General features: G+C 38.9%; 1 protein-coding gene and 2 pseudogenes across 4 annotated transcripts in view; all 3 read left to right on the plus strand.

The window, feature by feature from the left end:
• Positions 1-18563, plus strand: part of DNAH7 (dynein axonemal heavy chain 7) — a 220506-nt gene that overhangs the window by 117456 nt on the left and 84487 nt on the right. For all 4 annotated transcript variants that reach the window (XM_074364244.1, XM_045511984.2, XM_074364246.1 and 1 more), the window contains exons 39-44: positions 968-1094; positions 2297-2516; positions 8186-9058; positions 11005-11234; positions 14209-14539; positions 16421-16767. In XM_074364244.1, the coding sequence (XP_074220345.1) occupies positions 968-1094; positions 2297-2516; positions 8186-9058; positions 11005-11234; positions 14209-14539; positions 16421-16767 (2128 nt within the window). The remainder of the gene's footprint in view (positions 1-967; positions 1095-2296; positions 2517-8185; positions 9059-11004; positions 11235-14208; positions 14540-16420; positions 16768-18563) is intronic.
• On the plus strand, positions 16873-17773 carry LOC141577780 (POU domain, class 5, transcription factor 1 pseudogene; annotated as a pseudogene).
• Positions 17669-18535, plus strand: LOC141577653 (POU domain, class 5, transcription factor 1 pseudogene; annotated as a pseudogene).

Consider the following 18563-nt stretch of genomic DNA (forward strand, 5'->3'; position numbering starts at 1 on the left):
TGCAGAGTGGGTTGCCTTGCTTGGGGTCATCCTCCCCAAACCAATCAGCTCTTCCAAGTCCTTTCTCTCCTACCTTCTGGGACTTTGCTCCCCATTCCTTGTCCCTGCATTCTGAGACCCCAGGTCCCCTGAGATCCCAGAACCCCCAGGGGAAGAAACAGAACAGGAACCTACATAGTTTTAAGCAAAATATATATAGTTAAGATATTAGGCACTTTTAAATTCACTTCTTTACCAAAGATTTTGTGATAGAATCCTGCTAAAAAGCAAATGCATTTTGTCTGTACAGATAAAGATGATTATATCCATCAATTTTGTAAAATATGTTACATTATAAGTCAGTTATTAAAATCTCATATTTGAAAATGTTATCATTATTTTGTGAGAATGAGATAATCCCCAAATTTTTAAAAACGCCAGCAGCCAGTGAAGTGGCCATGTGAACCATATAGATTAATCTTAGGAGAAATTATTTAAAGGTGTAAGGGAAGAATTGGGCTTTATGCCAAGGTCATGAAATTCAGTCACACGGAAAGGACCCTAAAGTTTGGTCAGTTAGGATCGTGAGAGTTATGTTAATAGTGCGTACAATATTATATTAATACTGTAAAATGGTTAGTCTTAATATTGCTTTGTAATGAGAATGTTTTACAGTTTACTGCTTTGGGCTATGAGTCATGGAGAAGGCAGCCAATGGCTCTTTCTGGTCAAATTTCCTATGGTAAATAGACCTAAAGAAGACTATATCTAATCAGCTGAACTCATTCAGATCGTTCAACTAGAAAACAACACCTTGAGTTTAAGGAGAAAACTGTTTTGAGGTCAAGGTTATCCAAACAACCGATTACACTTCTCTGTGTGCAGTGAATTTGTGCATCTTTCAAGTTGCTTTGTGCTGTAAAGTGTAGAGAAAATACTCTGGTATATACTAGTAACATTGTTAAGCGTTATACTTTTTAATATTTAGGTGGTGGTCGAAATCCAGTAACTCCTCGATACATGCGACATTTCAATATTATAACAATCAATGAGTTTAGTGATAAATCCATGTTTACGATCTTCTCTAGAATCTTAACCTGGCATTTAAAAATCTGGTAAGTAGTTGAAGGTGTGTTTGTTTTTTCACTAGGGGAGTATAAAATCTTTGGGGAACCTGTAGTGCTTCTCAAACTTTTCCACGAAAGCATCCCTAGACAAGGAAAAAGTTAACAGGCAACTTTGCTCCCCTCTTTTGCTCCCAGCTCCAAGAACACAAAGGAGCCACAGTATCTTTCTCTTTTTCCTTTGTCTAAAGTCTTGGATTTTAACCTAAAAATCCATACAGAGTTTGCATTCTGCTATGTATATGTCCACGTTAGAATTATCGATATTTTGAATTTTTGCTATATAGTGCAGGTAATGCTGGAAAGATTACCAGGTTTATCCTGAGGTTTTGATACCCTCTAGTAAAACTCTTGAGTTCCCCAGGGGTGTCCATGTCCTGGTTTGAGTGTAGCCTTGGCACCTGTACCCCAGGGAGACGTTGCTACTGAGCTCTGGATGCTCAGTGCTTCTCCACAAGATGCTTGGAGGCTGGGGAGCCAAGTGGACCTGGGCAGTGGAGGTATTGGCTCCCTGATGTCCATTCGCAGGAAATTGTCATTTCTTGCCTTATCCAGTGATGACGCAGGTGGACAGCTGGCTCCTCGTCAAGCCGGAAGTGAAATATAGCCAATTTTTCCAAATGGACATTCTTTCCCCATGTTCTTTCTACCCTAGTAATTCCTTTTGCCCTTTTTTTTTTTTTAAATCCTGTCTCACTATTTATTTTAATTTCTTTTTAACTCTCCTTTTTCTGTTTCTCCTTTCCTTAATTTTTTCTGTATTTTTATTTTCTTTCTTCCCTTTCTCTGAAAATACCCATTTCACCAATATTCTTCAGGGATTCGATCTATCTGCAGCTAAGAATGCCAGGGAGTGAAGGAAGCTAGGAGGCATCGTCTAGTGGTTACTGGATTTGAGTTACATAATATAGGCTCTTCAGCTGTCCATTTATTTAAGTAGTTTTAAGTCCATTAAACTGGTCCTTCTTACTCATGGAGTTCCTTTGAACACAAGATATAATATTGAACAGAAAGTAGCTTTTAAAGGAGTAAAAATGTTATTAGTACAACAAGAAATGGTAATTTTGTGAACAAAGTCCATCGATTTAATCATAAGGAAAAATTCATGCTAGTCATACTAAATATCACTTATGTATCCTAATTCTATATTTGATGACGTTTTTCCTTCTTTTTATGTAAAACAATTTTTTCAGTTATAGATTTCCAGACGATTTTCTAGATTTGACTGCCCAAATTGTAAACGGCACAATGACTCTGTATAAGGAAGCAATGAAGAATCTCTTGCCAACTCCAGCTAAATCTCACTACCTGTTCAACCTCCGAGATTTCTCCCGTGTCATTCAGGGTGTGTGTTTGTCAAGACCAGAAACGGCAGAAACCAAAGAAGTGATTAAACGTCTTTGGGTTCATGAGGTAAATCTCTGTGTTACTGAAATATCGTTATGCAAGAAACAAAGATTTTTACCATGCCAACAATTGGGTAAAAAGAAATATTCAGCAATTTATATTGTTGAAATGCATCCCACTACTTGGCATTATGAAGACCAATGTTCAAGATAATTTCTAAAAATATTTTACACTAATATATTTTATGATGTTTAAGATGCTCTATCCCTCATTTTCAGGAATTTCTGTTGATGTATAGCATATTTCAAAGTAGGTATCTTTTGAGGGGGGTCTCTTAAGTGACTTAGTTGGTTTGACTTCAAATAATTTTTGAGATGGAACACTTTTGTTTTTATAAGAAGTGAATGTATTTAATTACATGTCAAAAGAATGTATTAATTGCATGTCAAAAGAACTGCAAAGCAAACTATATTTGAGAGCATAGAAACTATAGAAAAATATATTTAGTTTCTCTTTGGGAAGAGGTATGTGAATAAACATTTTCATGTAAAAACTTGAGGAGATAAGGACAGGAGAGAGAGGAATAGAGAATAGAAAAAAATAATGCATCAAAGATAATAGTTCAAACGTGACTGAGAGACCAAGGCAAAAAAAAAAAACAAAAAAACTGTTCAGTATTTTTTAAATAGGCGAAGTATATTGGAAAGTGGAAGGGAAACTGTTCTCTTTTTAATATATAAATCACATAGTTATTTTAATTTTAATAACGTACTTAAGAATCTAGAAAATGGAAATGTGCTGCTCTATTAAAACCATGTGTCACAGACATAAATTTCAAAAAGGCTTTCAAAAGTTCCATTTCATAGGCCTTTTAGATCTACACTTCGAATTCCTAAATCCTCACATGTTCAAATATATGCCCAAGTAAAGGTCCATTCCACTTGGAAATTCTGGCCACAGCAAGGTCCCTAAAAGTGATTCTTTGGAGAAGGATGATCTGCAGATTTGTACTGTGCCCACTGTAGGTCGCTTAATTGCTTGAGTGGGTTGCGTATTCTGGGACATGGACACAGGCTGTAAGTCTGGTAGGTCACATGGGTAATGGAAATGTGCTGAAAGGTGGAAAGAGAGAGTTGAGAGGGGAAGATGTGATTGACTTCACTGAAGGAGCCCATTGCCTAAGACGGTGTCTTGTCATGGGCCAGATCTAACTCTAGGAAGCATCCAGCAGCCTCCGTCTCAGGAACTTTGCCCCTGATATTCCTTCTACCCAGGACACTCTTCTCCCATTACCCACCAGGCTTACCCACTTACCTCAAGATCTCAGCTCAAATATCCCCTTCCCATCAAGGCTGGCCTGGAACAACCCCTACCCCACAGCAAAGCTCTTTATCCCTTATCTTGCTTTATTCTTCGTGACACTGGGTATCACTTGACCCCATCTACATTTTTGCTCACTTACTGTCTTGATTGGAACAGAAGCTTTATGAGATCAGCAACTTTATTTATTCACTGCTTTCCCCAGTGCCTGACACACGACAGGCATTCAGTAAAGGTTGAGTGAGGACACCAAGGGAGGAAAGAAGGCATCTGACTACACATAACATGCTTCCTCACTTGGGGTTATAATGCCTTGCCTTCCTCCAGTCATGAGAGCCATTCCTGTTTCCCATTGTATGTTTGTGGTATGTTACTTTTGAGCTTTTTTCAGATCTTGTCCTGACTCTGATGTCAGATTATTGAGTTTTGACAATGGCTGTTGAATTCTTGGGGCATATAATAATTAGGTTCATAATATAATAACTTGTCATTTTTAGTGACTGCTTTATATTCATATAACATCATGAGTTTAAGTCCTCAGCCCAAAACCTTGAAGTAGCGCCTTACTTTGTGGTGATGAATTTAGAATAAAAGTCCAGTGGTCCATAAGACCTTGGATGCGGACTTTTTCCCTGGTTCCTTTCAGGCTGCCTCCTGCTCTTACCTTCATTCACCCCTCAACAGCATAGGCTGCCTGGCTTTTCTCTGCCTGGAATGCGCTTCCCCCAGATACTGCTCCTCCGGGCCAGCTCCCCTACTGCTTCTTGATCCAGTCTCTGCTTCTCCGTCAGGCACACTGACCACCCTAATTAATACTGCAGCCTCACATGCTGCTAGCAGTTCCAGTCTTTCTTAATTTTCTCTATTTTTCTTCTTTCCATAGCATTTCCATAGCATTTATCAACTTCTAACATGCCTTGTCATTCATTCATTATGTTTGTTGCCCATCTCTCTTAGATAGCATACAGGCTCCACGAGGGCAGAGATTTCTTTTTTTCTCCCTTACTGATTTATCCACAGGGCTGAGCCCAGTGCTAGGCACACTGCCCTCAACATGTCAAAAAATATAAAGTGATGGAGTTTAACACTCTAACTTGTACTTTATTTCTGTTTACTGAAAAAGATTTCCCTACTTTAGGTGTCTTTTCCCTCTCTAGACACTTTTACCAGACTAGAACACCTAATACAATTTCACTAAATGATTTTCCAGATATAAAACTGTTTTGCATTCCCTTTGGCTTCTCCATTGCTCTCAAATGTCAATGTCCCTAACAACTGGTTTGCTTGTTGAATATAGATATTCAGCACATCCCAAAAAATAATAGATAAATTGGGTTTCATCAAAGTTAAAATTTTTCATGCTTCAAAAGACACCATCTGGAAAGTGAAAAGACAGCTCCTAGAATGGAAGAAAACACTTGAAAAATTGTATCTGATGAGTGTGTAATATCCAGAATACATGAAGAAATATTACAACTCAGTAGTAAACGACAAAGAACCTAATTTAATCATGGAGAAGGGATTTGAATAGACATTTCTCCAAAGATGATACACATTTAGCCAATAAGCACATGAAACAGATGTTTAACATCATTAGTAATTAGGGAAATACAAATCAAAACCACAATGAAGTATCACACTCAATAAGACGGCTGTAATTAAAAAAAAATGGATAATAACATCGTCTGTGGGAATGTAATATGGTGCAACTGCTTTGGAAACAGTTTGGTAGATCCTCAAATGTTAAACATAGAGTTACCATTTGACCCAGCAATTCCACTCCTAGGTGTGTACCCAAGAGAATTGAAAACACATGTGCACACAAAAACTTGTATATGAGTGTTAAAAGAATTATTCCTAATAGCCAAAAAGTGGTAACAAATCAAATATAGATTAGCTGAGGAAAAGACGAGCAAAATGTTTGCTCATACAAATGAATACACACCATGAAATTCTTTTCAGCCGTGGAAAGAAATACTGATACACGGTACAGCATATATGATCCTAGAAAACATTATGCCAAGTGAAAGAAGCCAGACACAAAAGGCCACATATTATATATTTCCATTTATTTGAAATGTCCAGAATAAGCAAATCCATAGTGACGGAAAGCAGATTAGTGGTTGCCCGGGGCTGTGGGGACGTGGGGCGGGGATAATAAGGAGTGACTGCTAATGGATACAGGGTTGCTTTTTGGAGTGATGAAAACGATCTAGAATTAGATGACGGTGATGGTTGCACAACTTTGTGAATATTTGAAAAAAAAACATTGAATTGTATGCTTTAAAAGTGTGAATTTTATGAAATGTGAGTTATGTATCAATTAATCTCTAATCAAGACTTTGAGGTAAATAAATTCAAAGCACAAATGCAACGTGCCAGAAATTACCTCCCCTGCAATGATTTAGATTTATGATGGAAAATTTTACATGACAACTTTTTAAAAATGTAAGGGGTGGCAATAGAATAATAGTCCCCTGTGGGGGAGGGAGGAGGGCAGGTGGCCACAGAAGTGAGAGCTGAGGTATTGAGAATGTTCTATGTCTTGGTCTGGGTGGTGGGCACATGGGTGTATAAATGTGTGAAATTTTTTGGAGGTGTACACTTAAGATTTTTGTATGTTATGTAGGGAAATTTTTTGAAAAGGGAAAAAAAGTATCTTCCCAGTCACCATCCTCAAAACGTCTAAGTCAGAAGGTTCAGAGTGAGGCCCCAAAAATCTGCATTTTAGCACGTACCACAGATGATTTGATGCAGGTGTGTTGACAATCTCTGGGAAACCCTGTTTTAGGTCCTTGCTAAATTGCAGCTAGATGATATATGCTTGATTCTCACTGATGCCCAATATATGAGGTTGGCTTAATTTAGTTTCCTTTTCTCAACAGAAGGAGGAGGTCTTCAGTAACTCAGTCTGAGGAAGTGACTATTGGCATGTGTTGGGAAACTCAACTGTCCCATAGAGAAATAGCTTCTGAACTGGTTGGAGTATGTGGGAGGTTTCGATCATACAATTTACCTGTGTAGCCACTGCTGTTAGAAAAAAGGATGACACTAATATGTCATCAACTTGACAACAGTGAAACACTAAAATCATTATTCTTGAACACAATTAGGCTGATTCCAAGGCAGTTTGTAATACATACATTTCTCAGTTCTGTAGTGTTTTCACATCTGTTGACGTTTTATGTTTTGCTGTATCTATGAGGTTTGTAAGGCAGGTAGTTCTACTTCCACTTTATAAGTGCAGAAGCTGATGTAGACAAGTTTGAGTCATTTCCTCAAAAGATCAGAAAAGATGCTGACAAAACAAAAAAGGTGCTTTGCATATATGTGCATGAGTCTGCTAGTGCTGCCGTAACAAAATACCAGGGACTGAGTGGCTTTAACAACAGAAATTTATTTTCTCATAGCTCTGGAGGCCAAAGGTACAAAATCATGGTGCCATCAGGGTGGGTTTCTGGCGAGGGCTCTCTTCCTGCCTTGCAGGTGGCCGCCTTCTCACTGTGTCCTCACGTGGCCTTTCCTCTGTGTGTCTGTGGGGAGAGAGCGGGAGCTCTGGTGGCTCTTCCTTTTCTTATAAATACACCAGTCCTATAGGATTAGGGCCCCGCCCATTTGACCTTATTTAATCTTCATTATCTTCTTAATGAACCTCTCTCCAAATACACTCTCTGGGGGTTAAGGCTTCAACATATGAATATTGAGGTAGAGGGGACACAATTCAGTCCGAAACAGTCTGTAATCAAGGGACATTCATACCACTTTGAGGAAATAGTTATTTTATGTAGCAAGCCTGATTAATTTTTTGCAGTCCCATGACATTTGCATATAAGCAGAGATTTATTTTAGTAGTTTACCCTCTGCAACACTTATAACAAAAATAAATGTCCAAAACAAACTTACACTCCATTAGGACATTCCCTCTTTTTCTAGATATTGTACTTTTGTTTTTAAAAAGATCTATTGATTTGCCAATCATCTTCAAAATGTTATCTGGCTTGGAAAAGGAAGAGATCACTTCAAGGGAGTTGCAGAACCTCAGATACCAGTTCCAAGCTCTTTTATCTATATCTGGGTGACCAGCAAAGGCAGTCACTTACCTTATCTAGTCTTTTTTCCTTTCTCTAGTCCTTAGGGCTCTTTGCTTCTCTATAATCTACTTCAGTCCCCCCGATTTACCTTTATTTATTGGTAACAGTGTAACTAAGAATTATTCCAAATATATATTACCAAAATTAATATTTAAAATAAATATTATATAATGAGCCAGTCCATGGTGGTTTGGGTATGCTTTTAGTAAAACCCATAGAAATTTCCGGAGAGTACTTTTTATGTTACCTGAGATTCGCACAGAGGTAAAACTAAAAAACAATAGATGAATCAGTTCTCAAAGCTGCTTTTTAATTATTATACAGGTCCTTAGAGTGTATTATGATCGCCTTCTGGATAATGCAGACAGAAGTTGGCTTATCAACTACATTCAAGAAATCTTGAAAAAATACATGGATGAAAATTTTCATGAGCTTTTTCGAAGTTTGGATTTTGATAATGACGGGGTGGTGGAAGAAGATGATTTACGCAGCTTGATGTTCTGTGATTTCCACGATCCCAAGAGAGAGGATACCAACTACAGAGAAGTTGCGGACGTGGATGCTCTTCGGGTGATAGTGGAAGCTCACCTGGAAGAATACAACAACATGAGCAAAAAAACCATGAACCTGGTCTTGTTCCGATTTGCCATAGAACACATCAGCAGAATTTCCAGGATCCTGAAGCAGCCTCGCAGCCACGCTCTTTTGGTTGGTGTTGGAGGGAGTGGGAGGCAGTCGGTCACCAGATTAGCTGCCCACATGGCTGATTTTTCAGTTTTCCAGGTTGAAATCTCCAAGGGCTATGGTAACTCTGAGTGGCATGAGGATTTAAAAGCGATCTTAAGGAAATGTGCTGAAGGGGAGATGCAGGGTGTCTTCCTGTTTACAGACACTCAGATTAAAAAGGAGTCATTTCTAGAAGATGTCAACAATCTACTAAATGCCGGGGAGGTTCCAAATCTCTTTGCATTGGATGAGAAGCAGGAGATATGTGATAAGATGCGTCAATTGGATCGCCAACGGGATAAGACCAAACAGACAGATGGAAGCCCCATAGCTCTTTTCAACATGTTCATTGATCGGTGCCGCAACCAGCTGCACGTTGTCCTCGCCATGAGTCCCATTGGAGATGCGTTTCGGATCCGCCTTAGAAAGTTCCCTGCTCTTGTTAACTGCTGTACCATTGACTGGTTTCAGGTACTGTCATGTAAATTTTAGATAGACTTCTAGAAATGTTGAATCTCCATCATTGGCATGACTTATTTTATAGACACTCCCCCAAAATTGTAGTTTAGCAGAATTTTCTGATCAATAATAATGTATTTGATGAAATTACAATTCAAGAAATCATTATAGTAGAAAAACATTTTATTACTAGGGTATATGGTCATTGACATCAATTTATTGTAGAAAGTTTTAGGATAAAGTTGTGTATCAGATTCTTGACAAGGAACAGAGAGGACTGTTCCGGAAGGTACAGGCAGGTTTAAAGGAACTGAACAGAGAGGTGGGGCGGTCAGGAAGTGGTGGATGGTAGCAGGAAGGTGTCACTGCAGCTGGATATAAAAGGACATAGGGAGGAGGAAGTGCTATTGGAACTTGGAACTGTAGGAGTAAGATTGCCTGACTCCTTAAGAGAAGGAACCTGAAACCTAGAACTCAGCTTCTGCTAGAAAGGAAGAGGGCTGGCAAAGCTTCTACCTCCTTTTTTCTTCTGCCTTCTAGCTTCTTTCCATTGGCCAAACCCAACAGGAAGTTGAAAGAAACCCTAGTGACCACTTTTTTTTTAGTCAACTTTGGGGCTACGAGTCACAGAGCAGAGCAGACAAGGGCGTGGGGTAGGAAATATGTGAGCTGTAGCAGAGATCCTCTGAGTGCGATCTAATACATAAGATTTTTTGACTTTGTGGAATTTACATGGCCCCCTTTTTCCTCCATTTCCTGCTAAGATTAATTATTTTATGTAAAACATGTTATAGCAGTTCTTATTCTGAAAGGTGGAGATGAAGAGGAAAATGAAATAGACAAGGCTTCTGCTCTCCACAAGTTTACTTACCTACTTACAAATTTGTGAAAAATAATTCCTTCATGCAGGGTAGCATACAGAGAGTAAAAGGCTTTCAGAATAGGGGAATTTTAAGAGGAAACATGCAAGACAAAAAGTGCCAGTACTGAGAGGGTCTGGTCAGAGGGCAGTTAGTGAAGGCAAGGAGCTACCTAGAAGGAATGAATGGGGTGAGAGAAAATCAGGGTGACAAGGGCAGAGTGACTGGGGGGGAAGTCACAGAGGTGAGGTCAGAAAGCTGGGAAGGGCCAGATCAGGTGGAGATTTACAAGTTGGCTTTGGATTTTATTTTGAATATGTGGAGAAGTCTTTGAAGGATTATGAACTGAAAGGGTGATAGGAGCTAAATTACATTTGATCACTTTGGCAGCCGAGCAGAACATATGTATAGGGGGCCCAGTTAGGTCACTGCTGGAGTATTCCAGGAGGATGATATCAGAGAGCGGCACTGGGATGGTGGTGGTTGTAGGTGCAGAAAGAAGGGAAAGGGTTTGGAAGCTGTTTTAGGGATGGTGCCTGTAGGACTTGCCTAGAGGCAGGCTGTAGGGTGGAGGAAGAGGAGAGGGCTCAAGGATGATTCCTGCACTTTGACTTGAGCAACCGTGTAGATGGTGGTGATGTTTACTAAGTTGAGGAAGACTGTGACTGTTTGGGTGAAATAAGGAACTGTGTCTCTGACTTGCTAAGATTGAGATGGTGATGAAAGAAATCGAGGTGGTGGTTGTTTATAATTCTGGAGTTTAGGGGAAAGGATAATATTTACCACAGAGAATTGTTGGGGGAGTTAAATGAGATGATAATAGTAAAATGCACATAAAAATTCCTTTTCTCTTCCTTGCTCCTGCAATACTAATGACCAATTTCTCTAACCCCTGAGCAAACACGAGGGGTTAATATCACACACATTAGCTACTGGCTCCCTGCCTTAAGCTTGCAAGTACTTGGGAGAAGTTCCTCATGAGAGGGTCTCTCCCTCCCTTTCACTCATGCTCCCTTCCATTTCCAACATCCACAAAGCTACTAACAGACCCATGTTAGTAACTTAGATCAAGCACTAAAGCATTTGTCTTAAATTTAGTCATGGCCTGAGGATGCACTACAGGCAGTTGCCTCCCGCTTCTTGGAAGACATTGAAATGTCCGAGGAAACACGAGACGGCTGTATTGAGATGTGTAAAAGCTTCCACACGTCTACTAGAGACTTATCGACATCCTTCTATGTTGAGCTTCAAAGATACAATTATGTGACTCCTACCTCTTATCTTGAATTAATCTCTACCTTCAAACTGTTGTTGGAAAAGAAAAGGAGGTAAAAATGAAGTTTTGTATTTCTAAGTAAGCTATGGTGGTTTTAAAAGATTTGTGTGGACAAAAATGGCATAGCAATGATGTGATAAGATTTTATATATATGGTGAGTTTTGTTAAATCTTTGATTTACTCCACAAACATTTTTACGGGAGGGAGCAAGCTTCTTCTTTTGTGCAGCTGCATTGCCTAGCACATCATAAGTGCATAATCATGGTTGTTGAAGGAATAAGGGTGTGCCACTCAGAGCTGTGGTAAGGCCCAGGACACTTTGACAGTGCTGTTGGGGAAACAGCCCTAGTGGATAATTTTTCTTCGATAAGTAATCAGGTAATAGAATAAACCTTCTCTTATTCTCTTTATGCTGAACAGCTGAAACCCAGAGACAGCCATTCAATATATATACCAGATTTCCTTCTTTAAATAAACTCTCATTTGAAACATCAGTACAAATATCAATACATTTATATTACCATGGACTGTGTTGATGTGATCCTTTTGATGTCATTGAGGTTGACTTTTACATGCAGAAAAGTTTATTTGGCTCTAAAAACTACTACTCAATAGTTACAGTATAAAATGCAAAAAGCATGAAATTACTTTGAAAGTTAGAAGTTTAGAAATTTTAGTGATCACCCTTAAGGAGGTCTTCAGCTAATGGAAGTCAATTTAAGCAATTTTTTATATTGCATTTATCGTTTTTAGTATTTTTATTCCCCTTTTGGAGTCTGATTTAACAAACTAAACTTTCCCAGGTATTTAAATAATTTGTAAAATCTAGTAAGTTAAACTTATACATACAGTGAGCCTTAAGTTCTTTTAAGTATTTGAATATTGCCTATAAACTTAATGAGACTTTTTACTTAAAAACACAAATCTCACTCTATTGCTCAATTACACAACTTATATTGGATTACAGTGCTGATCTGTTACAAGGCAAATAGACCAAATTCTTTTAAATATTAAAAAATATACTTTAAACACTAAATGTGCACAGATTCCTTGACACAAAAATATTAATACTAAGTTTAGTTTTTGCATATTAACTATAGTTCATTCTGAGTTTTCCTGTGGCAAACCCACTATCTCAGGCATTCTGAAGCATCTTTTCTCATATTGTCCAAGATGGTACCTAGATACCGCATTTATAGTGACTGCTGTAATGCTTGCCACAGTGGGGGTGTCGTAGGTTTCCTGTTCACCATGGTCCACACCCCCATGTTTGAATCATAACATTAGTATTTTTTTCCATCCACCTAGTGAAATCTGCAACTCCTCTGCAAGACTGCTACATGACTTAGCTGAATTTTACTGTTTCTTTGGCTGTCAAGATAATTATCTTTCCATGTCAATCTTAGGATCTTTAAACTACTAGAATCTTACTTTCTTCCCATAATTTCCCATCCAGGAGGGTCAAAACCTCTTGGAAAATCTGATTAATTTGGGGGTATCGCTTATGTCTCTGATTATATGCTCACAATGTTGAAGATCATCCTAACTGGAAGAAATATTATAAAAATGAGATAAAAGCCTAGAGAAAGACTGAGAATAGTGGTTTTCTAAGCATTTTTGTATATTGTTGTTTGCCTTTCAAATTTTCCTCGTTTAAAAAAAAAAATTCTCCTTTACCTCAACTAGAATTCCCACCCTGTACTTACTCTTCCCCTAATAGCTAAAGCCTTCAGATCTCTTGATAGCCACGTAGTTCTGTAACCTAGAAGCAAGTAATCAGGTTACCTGTCAGGAAACCAGCGTTTTAGCCAGCAGAGCGTCACATGGGATGGCCACTATACTGAAACTGCTTTACGCTGGCAGGAGTGAGACCTTTCCCGTGCTTGCTGCACAAGTGTTCCACTGAGATGTAACTCACAGATGACACGGTATCCTGCCTCCCAGGCTCCTCAGTTCCTGTTACTGTAACATGTTTTGCTCAGAGGGAATCAACATGTCACAAAAGTGTGCTATGCCCTCACTTATCAATGTTTTTTTCTATGACAGTCTTTTCAGTTTTCCCCTAGTTCCCTATTTCAGCTCAAGTGAGTTAAGCACTGAGTCAGACTGCCCTTCCACCTTTAGACAGTCATCAGGTTGGTTCCTTACCTACTCCAGCCTATTTTTTGAAGAGAATTTCTAAAATGAGTCACCTTTTACTTTGAAACATTCAGGCATCTCAAATATTTTAAATGAAACAAATTATAAAGAGTTTTCTCTGCTCATAATGTATAATTACCTCTAGAACATATATGAATGTATATAAAAAATTTAAAGTTCATTAAAATATTATGTTATTTTGGATCAATTATTACTACCTTATAATTTTGCACCAAAAAAAAGTGTTGGGCTTTATTATCTATCGGCCACTTTTACCTTTTTTTTTTTTTAACTTTTTTTTATTGAATTATAGTCATTTTACAATGTTGTGTCAAATTCCAGTGTAGAACACAATTCTTCAGTTATACCCGAACATATCGGCCACTTTTATCTTAAATAAAAAATTCCTATTTCAAGATACTTAACACATCTTAAAATTGTCACATTTGATAACATTCAAAATCTAATATGTTTTGGGCACTGAAGTCTATTCAAAAGAAGTGATTATAAAAAGGTTTAAGGAACAATAGTATTGTTGGAATAAATTCCCAAGATGACTAAATTTAGAGGCACGTCATTCATTTTGATATAGGCGGTTCCTTGCCTAGTGTATTTATCTTTTGAATTTGTTATATGCCTAGATACTGTGTTTAGTACTGGAAATAGAAAAAACCAACCAACCAAGACACTGTCTGCTTTTAATTGCACACAATCTCAAGTTCTGGAGTTCATAATTTTTGACAAACTGTTAATATATGTGAAAGTCTTGGAACCAAGTTCTTGGTTATGCCTTGGAAAAGCCAGAAAAGCTCAAGAACACTTAACTTTTTCCTGAATTGGGGGATACAGCCTGACAACTAACCTTGTTTTATTTCTCTGTTTGCAGTGAAGTAATGATAATGAAAAAGAGGTACGAAGTGGGTTTGGATAAACTGGATTCTGCCGCCTCTCAAGTAGCCGCAATGCAGTTCGAGTTAGAGGCTCTCCATCCTCAGTTAAAAGTTGCGAGCAAAGAGGTTGATGAAATGATGGTAATCATTGAGAAGGAATCTGTGGAAGTTGCCAAAACTGAAAAAATAGTGAAAGCCGATGAAACAATAGCAAACGAACAGGCTATGGCTGCCAAAGCCATCAAGGATGAATGTGATGCTGACCTGGCAGGCGCCTTGCCGGTATTAGAGTCTGCACTAGCTGCCCTGGATACGCTCACCGCACAGGTAAGAGCACAGCCACGGACTCTCTGGGGCACAGGTCATCATAGCTTCAGAAAGTGCTTAATGATGAGTGCTAAAATCTCTGTCTTTCTGAGTTAGTTAGTTTCCGCATTTAATGCATTTGAAATCATTTTCAATTAGAAAAATAATTCCTTAATTCACCTGTAAGAAAAGAAATGTACATGAAAGATGAAGAGAATTTTGAAAAAGAAGAAAGTTGCCAAATTTTGTGAATAACCATAAAACAATCGACAGTGATCGACAGGGGCATAAGACCCAAGTATATATTTGGATTCTAGGTGCAACTTTTTCATATTTAGACACTTGTAATTGGGATATGCCTTATGGTATGTGTGATAAAACATTGTGTCAATGTTTGCCAGTGTTATCTTTTTTTGTGATACATAAATTAATATGGCTTACGATGTTATAGTTTATAATAGCATGTGTTAGCTTTGAAATGTATTAAAGATGTGAAAGGGAACATTTCAATTAAGGAAGGTAAAGGCAAATTTTGAAAAATAGTGTTGGGAATCTTGGCTAAACTTTTGGGTGAGTTGGGGAGAAAAGCATTAAATCCTTTCTTCACACCTTCCTTAAATAGATTTCAGATTGACGTTTAGATATAAATAGTTATATTACTATACAATAGTAGAAAACATAGGTTAGATGTTAAATCTTGGAATGTAAATTAGAACCTAGGATTTTTTGGTATAAGAGAAATCAGAGAAAAAAACCCTAAGCAATATTATTTGTAATATATATGCTCTGGATACGCTCTTGTATTTTTCATAAATAATAAAATTTTTTAAAGGCAATGAATTTTAGTACCTAAAAATCAACACATTTCTGTCCATAAACACCATGGACAGAAGTTGAGAAATGCTGAAGAAAAAAATCTTTGAACTATGTTATAAACAAAAGATGAATATACTTCTGTGTGAAAAGTTCTTACAAATCAATAAGAAAAAATAGCTCTAAGATAGTAAACGATAGTAAAAGAAGAATTAATTCTCAAAAGAGGAAATACAAATAATCAATAAACATGAAAATATACCTCTCTTGTATTTAAAGAAATACAGATCAAAATAAAATTTCTGTTGCCTGCCAGAATGCCTACCAGTGTTGCTTAGAGTGTATAAAAAACAGGCACCTTTATATACTTTCTGGAGAGCAGTGTGTCAATATTTGTCAAAAGCTTAAAAAAAAAAAAGACATCAAGACTTTAATTCAACATGTTAATTGTAATAGTAAAAATAATAGAGAAAAAAAGCATAGATAGGGCACTAGAATTATGGTTCATATCTATACATCAGAAGGTATGCAGCCATTAAAAATGATGGAAATGTTTACTAGCATGAAAGGATGTTCACTGTGTATTGTTATTGAAATAGATTTTAAAAGAACAGTACACTATGATTCAATTGGTTAAAATATGGCATAGACACTGGTTTATAGCACATACATGTAGAAAAAGACATAGAAGACTTTAAACAAAAATGTTTACAGTAGTTAACCACATAGATGGGACTGTAGGAGACATTCATATGTGTAATTTGTATTTTTCTGTTTGCATCTATAACTTGTACAGTTTTTAAGAAGCAACAAAACTCTTACTTTATGACAGGCAGACTCTCCTTTATGTGTTTTTGAAGTGGATTTCATGTCACAAGTGATCTCGCAGAGGGTATCTTCCCACTATTCTTAACTTGTTTTTAACCTTTCCTTTGGGATGAACTTCTTGACACAATTCTATCACTGTCACCATTTCTGCCCAATGAACAGTGAGTTTCTGTCTCTTATGGCTTAGTTTGAAAATAGGAACCAACTGCATGTCATATATAAACAATTCTTTTAAAATAATTAGCACGTTGTTATTTCAAGGACATTACAGTGGTAAAATCCATGAAGAGTCCTCCTGCTGGTGTCAAGCTGGTTATGGAAGCTATCTGCATCTTGAAGGGCATCAAAGCTGACAAAATCCCTGACCCAACAGGTTCAGGGAAAAAAATCGAGGATTTCTGGGGTCCTGCAAAGAGACTTCTTGGTGACATTCGATTTCTACAGTCACTTCATGAATATGACAAAGACAATATTCCTTCAGCTTACATGAACATCATAAGAAAACATTATATTCCAAATCCAGATTTTGTTCCAGAAAAGATTAGAAATGCTTCCACAGCAGCTGAAGGTCTGTGCAAATGGGTCATAGCAATGGATTCGTACGACAAGTAAGTACTGGCAAAAGGAAACTGGTGTGTTTCACTTTCAGGTTTCATTATTTAGATAATGTAAAACTTAAGAGCTACATAGATGAAGAGGCTTGTCAGAAAATCATGTCTAATGCCTGCTATAGCGTATTTACTGTAGGCAAGGTTTTACCAACCAAATAGTTTAGCACAATGATACTTAAACTTTTCGGATTCAGGAACCCTTTACATTCGTAAAAATTATTGCAGACCCCCAAACCATTTTTACCTACCATATTAGAAATTAAAATGGAGAATTCTTAAAAATATTTACTAATTCATTTTTAAAAATCAGTGAAATTTTTATATGTTTACATAAATAACTTATTTTTTAAATCCACATTTTTCAAAAAAAATTTGTGACAAGTGGTATTTTATATTTTTGCAAACTTCTTTAATACGTGCTTTAATAAAAGTCAACTGGACCCCGGCTTGGGGCGCCTTCCTTCCCCACGGCGGGACACCCGGCTTCCGACTTCGCCTTCTCGCCACCACCGGGCGGTGGAGGTGATGGGCCAGGAGGGCCAGAGCCGGGCTGGGTTGATCCTCGGACCTGGCTGAGCTTCCAAGGGCCTCCCGGTGGGTCAGGAATTGGGCCGGGGGCCGAGGTGTGGGGGCTTCCCCCGTGTCCCCCGCCCTATGACTTATGCGGAGGGATGGCCTACTGTGGACCTCAGGTCGGTGTGGGGCTGGTGCCCCAAGGCGGCCTGGAGACCCCTCAGCCCGAGGCCGAGGCGGGAGCCGGGGTGGAGAGCAACTCCGAGGGGGCCTCCCCGGAGCCCTGCGCCGCGAAGCTGGACAAGGAGAAGCAGGAGCCAACCCCTGAGGAGTCCCAGGACATCAAAGCTCTTCAGAAAGACCTGGAACAATTTGCCAAGCTCCTGAAGCAGAAGAGGATCACCCTGGGATATACCCAGGCCGATGTGGGGCTCACCCTAGGGGTTCTCTTTGGGAAAGTGTTCAGCCAAACGACCATATGCCGTTTTGAGGTTCTGCAGCTCAGTTTCAAGAACATGTGTAAGCTGCGGCCCCTGCTGCAGAAGTGGGTGGAGGAAGCTGACAACAACGAGAATCTACAGGAGATATGCAAAGCAGAGACCCTTGTGCAGGCCCGGAAGGGAAAGCGGACTAGTATCCAGAACCGAGTGAGAGGCAACCTGGAGAGCATGTTCCTGCAGTGCCCAAAACCTACCCTGCAGCAGATCAGCCACATCACCCAGCAGCTCGGGCTTGAGAAGGATGTGGTCCGAGTGTGGTTCTGCAACCGTCGCCAGAAGGGCAAACGATCAAGCAGTGACCATTCGCAACGAGAGGATTTTGAGGCTGCTGGGTCTCCTTTCTCAGGGGGACCAGTATCCTTTCCTCTGGCACCAGGGCCCCACTTTAGTACCCCAGGCTGCGGGGGCCCTCACTTCACCACACTGTGCTCCCCGGTCCCATTCCCTGAGGGTGAGGCCTTTCCCTCGGTGTCTGTCACCACTCTGGGCTCTCCCATGCATTCAAACTGAGGTGCCTGCCCTTCCCAGGAATGAGGTGGAGGGCAGAGGAAGGGGAGAGCTAGGGAGAGAACCCTGGGGTTTGTACCAGGGGTTTGGGATTAAGTTCTTCATTCACTAAGAAAGGAATTGGGGACACAAAGGGTGTGGGGCAGGCAGTTTGGGGTAACTGATTGGAGGGAAGGTGAAGTTCAATGATGCTCTTGATTTTAATCCCCACATCACTAATCACTTTGTGCTTAAATAAAGAAGCCTGGGACCCGGAAAAAAAAAAAAAAGTCA

This window comes from Camelus bactrianus, chromosome 5, assembly GCF_048773025.1.
Source record: "Camelus bactrianus isolate YW-2024 breed Bactrian camel chromosome 5, ASM4877302v1, whole genome shotgun sequence".
Taxonomy (NCBI): domain Eukaryota; kingdom Metazoa; phylum Chordata; class Mammalia; order Artiodactyla; family Camelidae; genus Camelus; species Camelus bactrianus.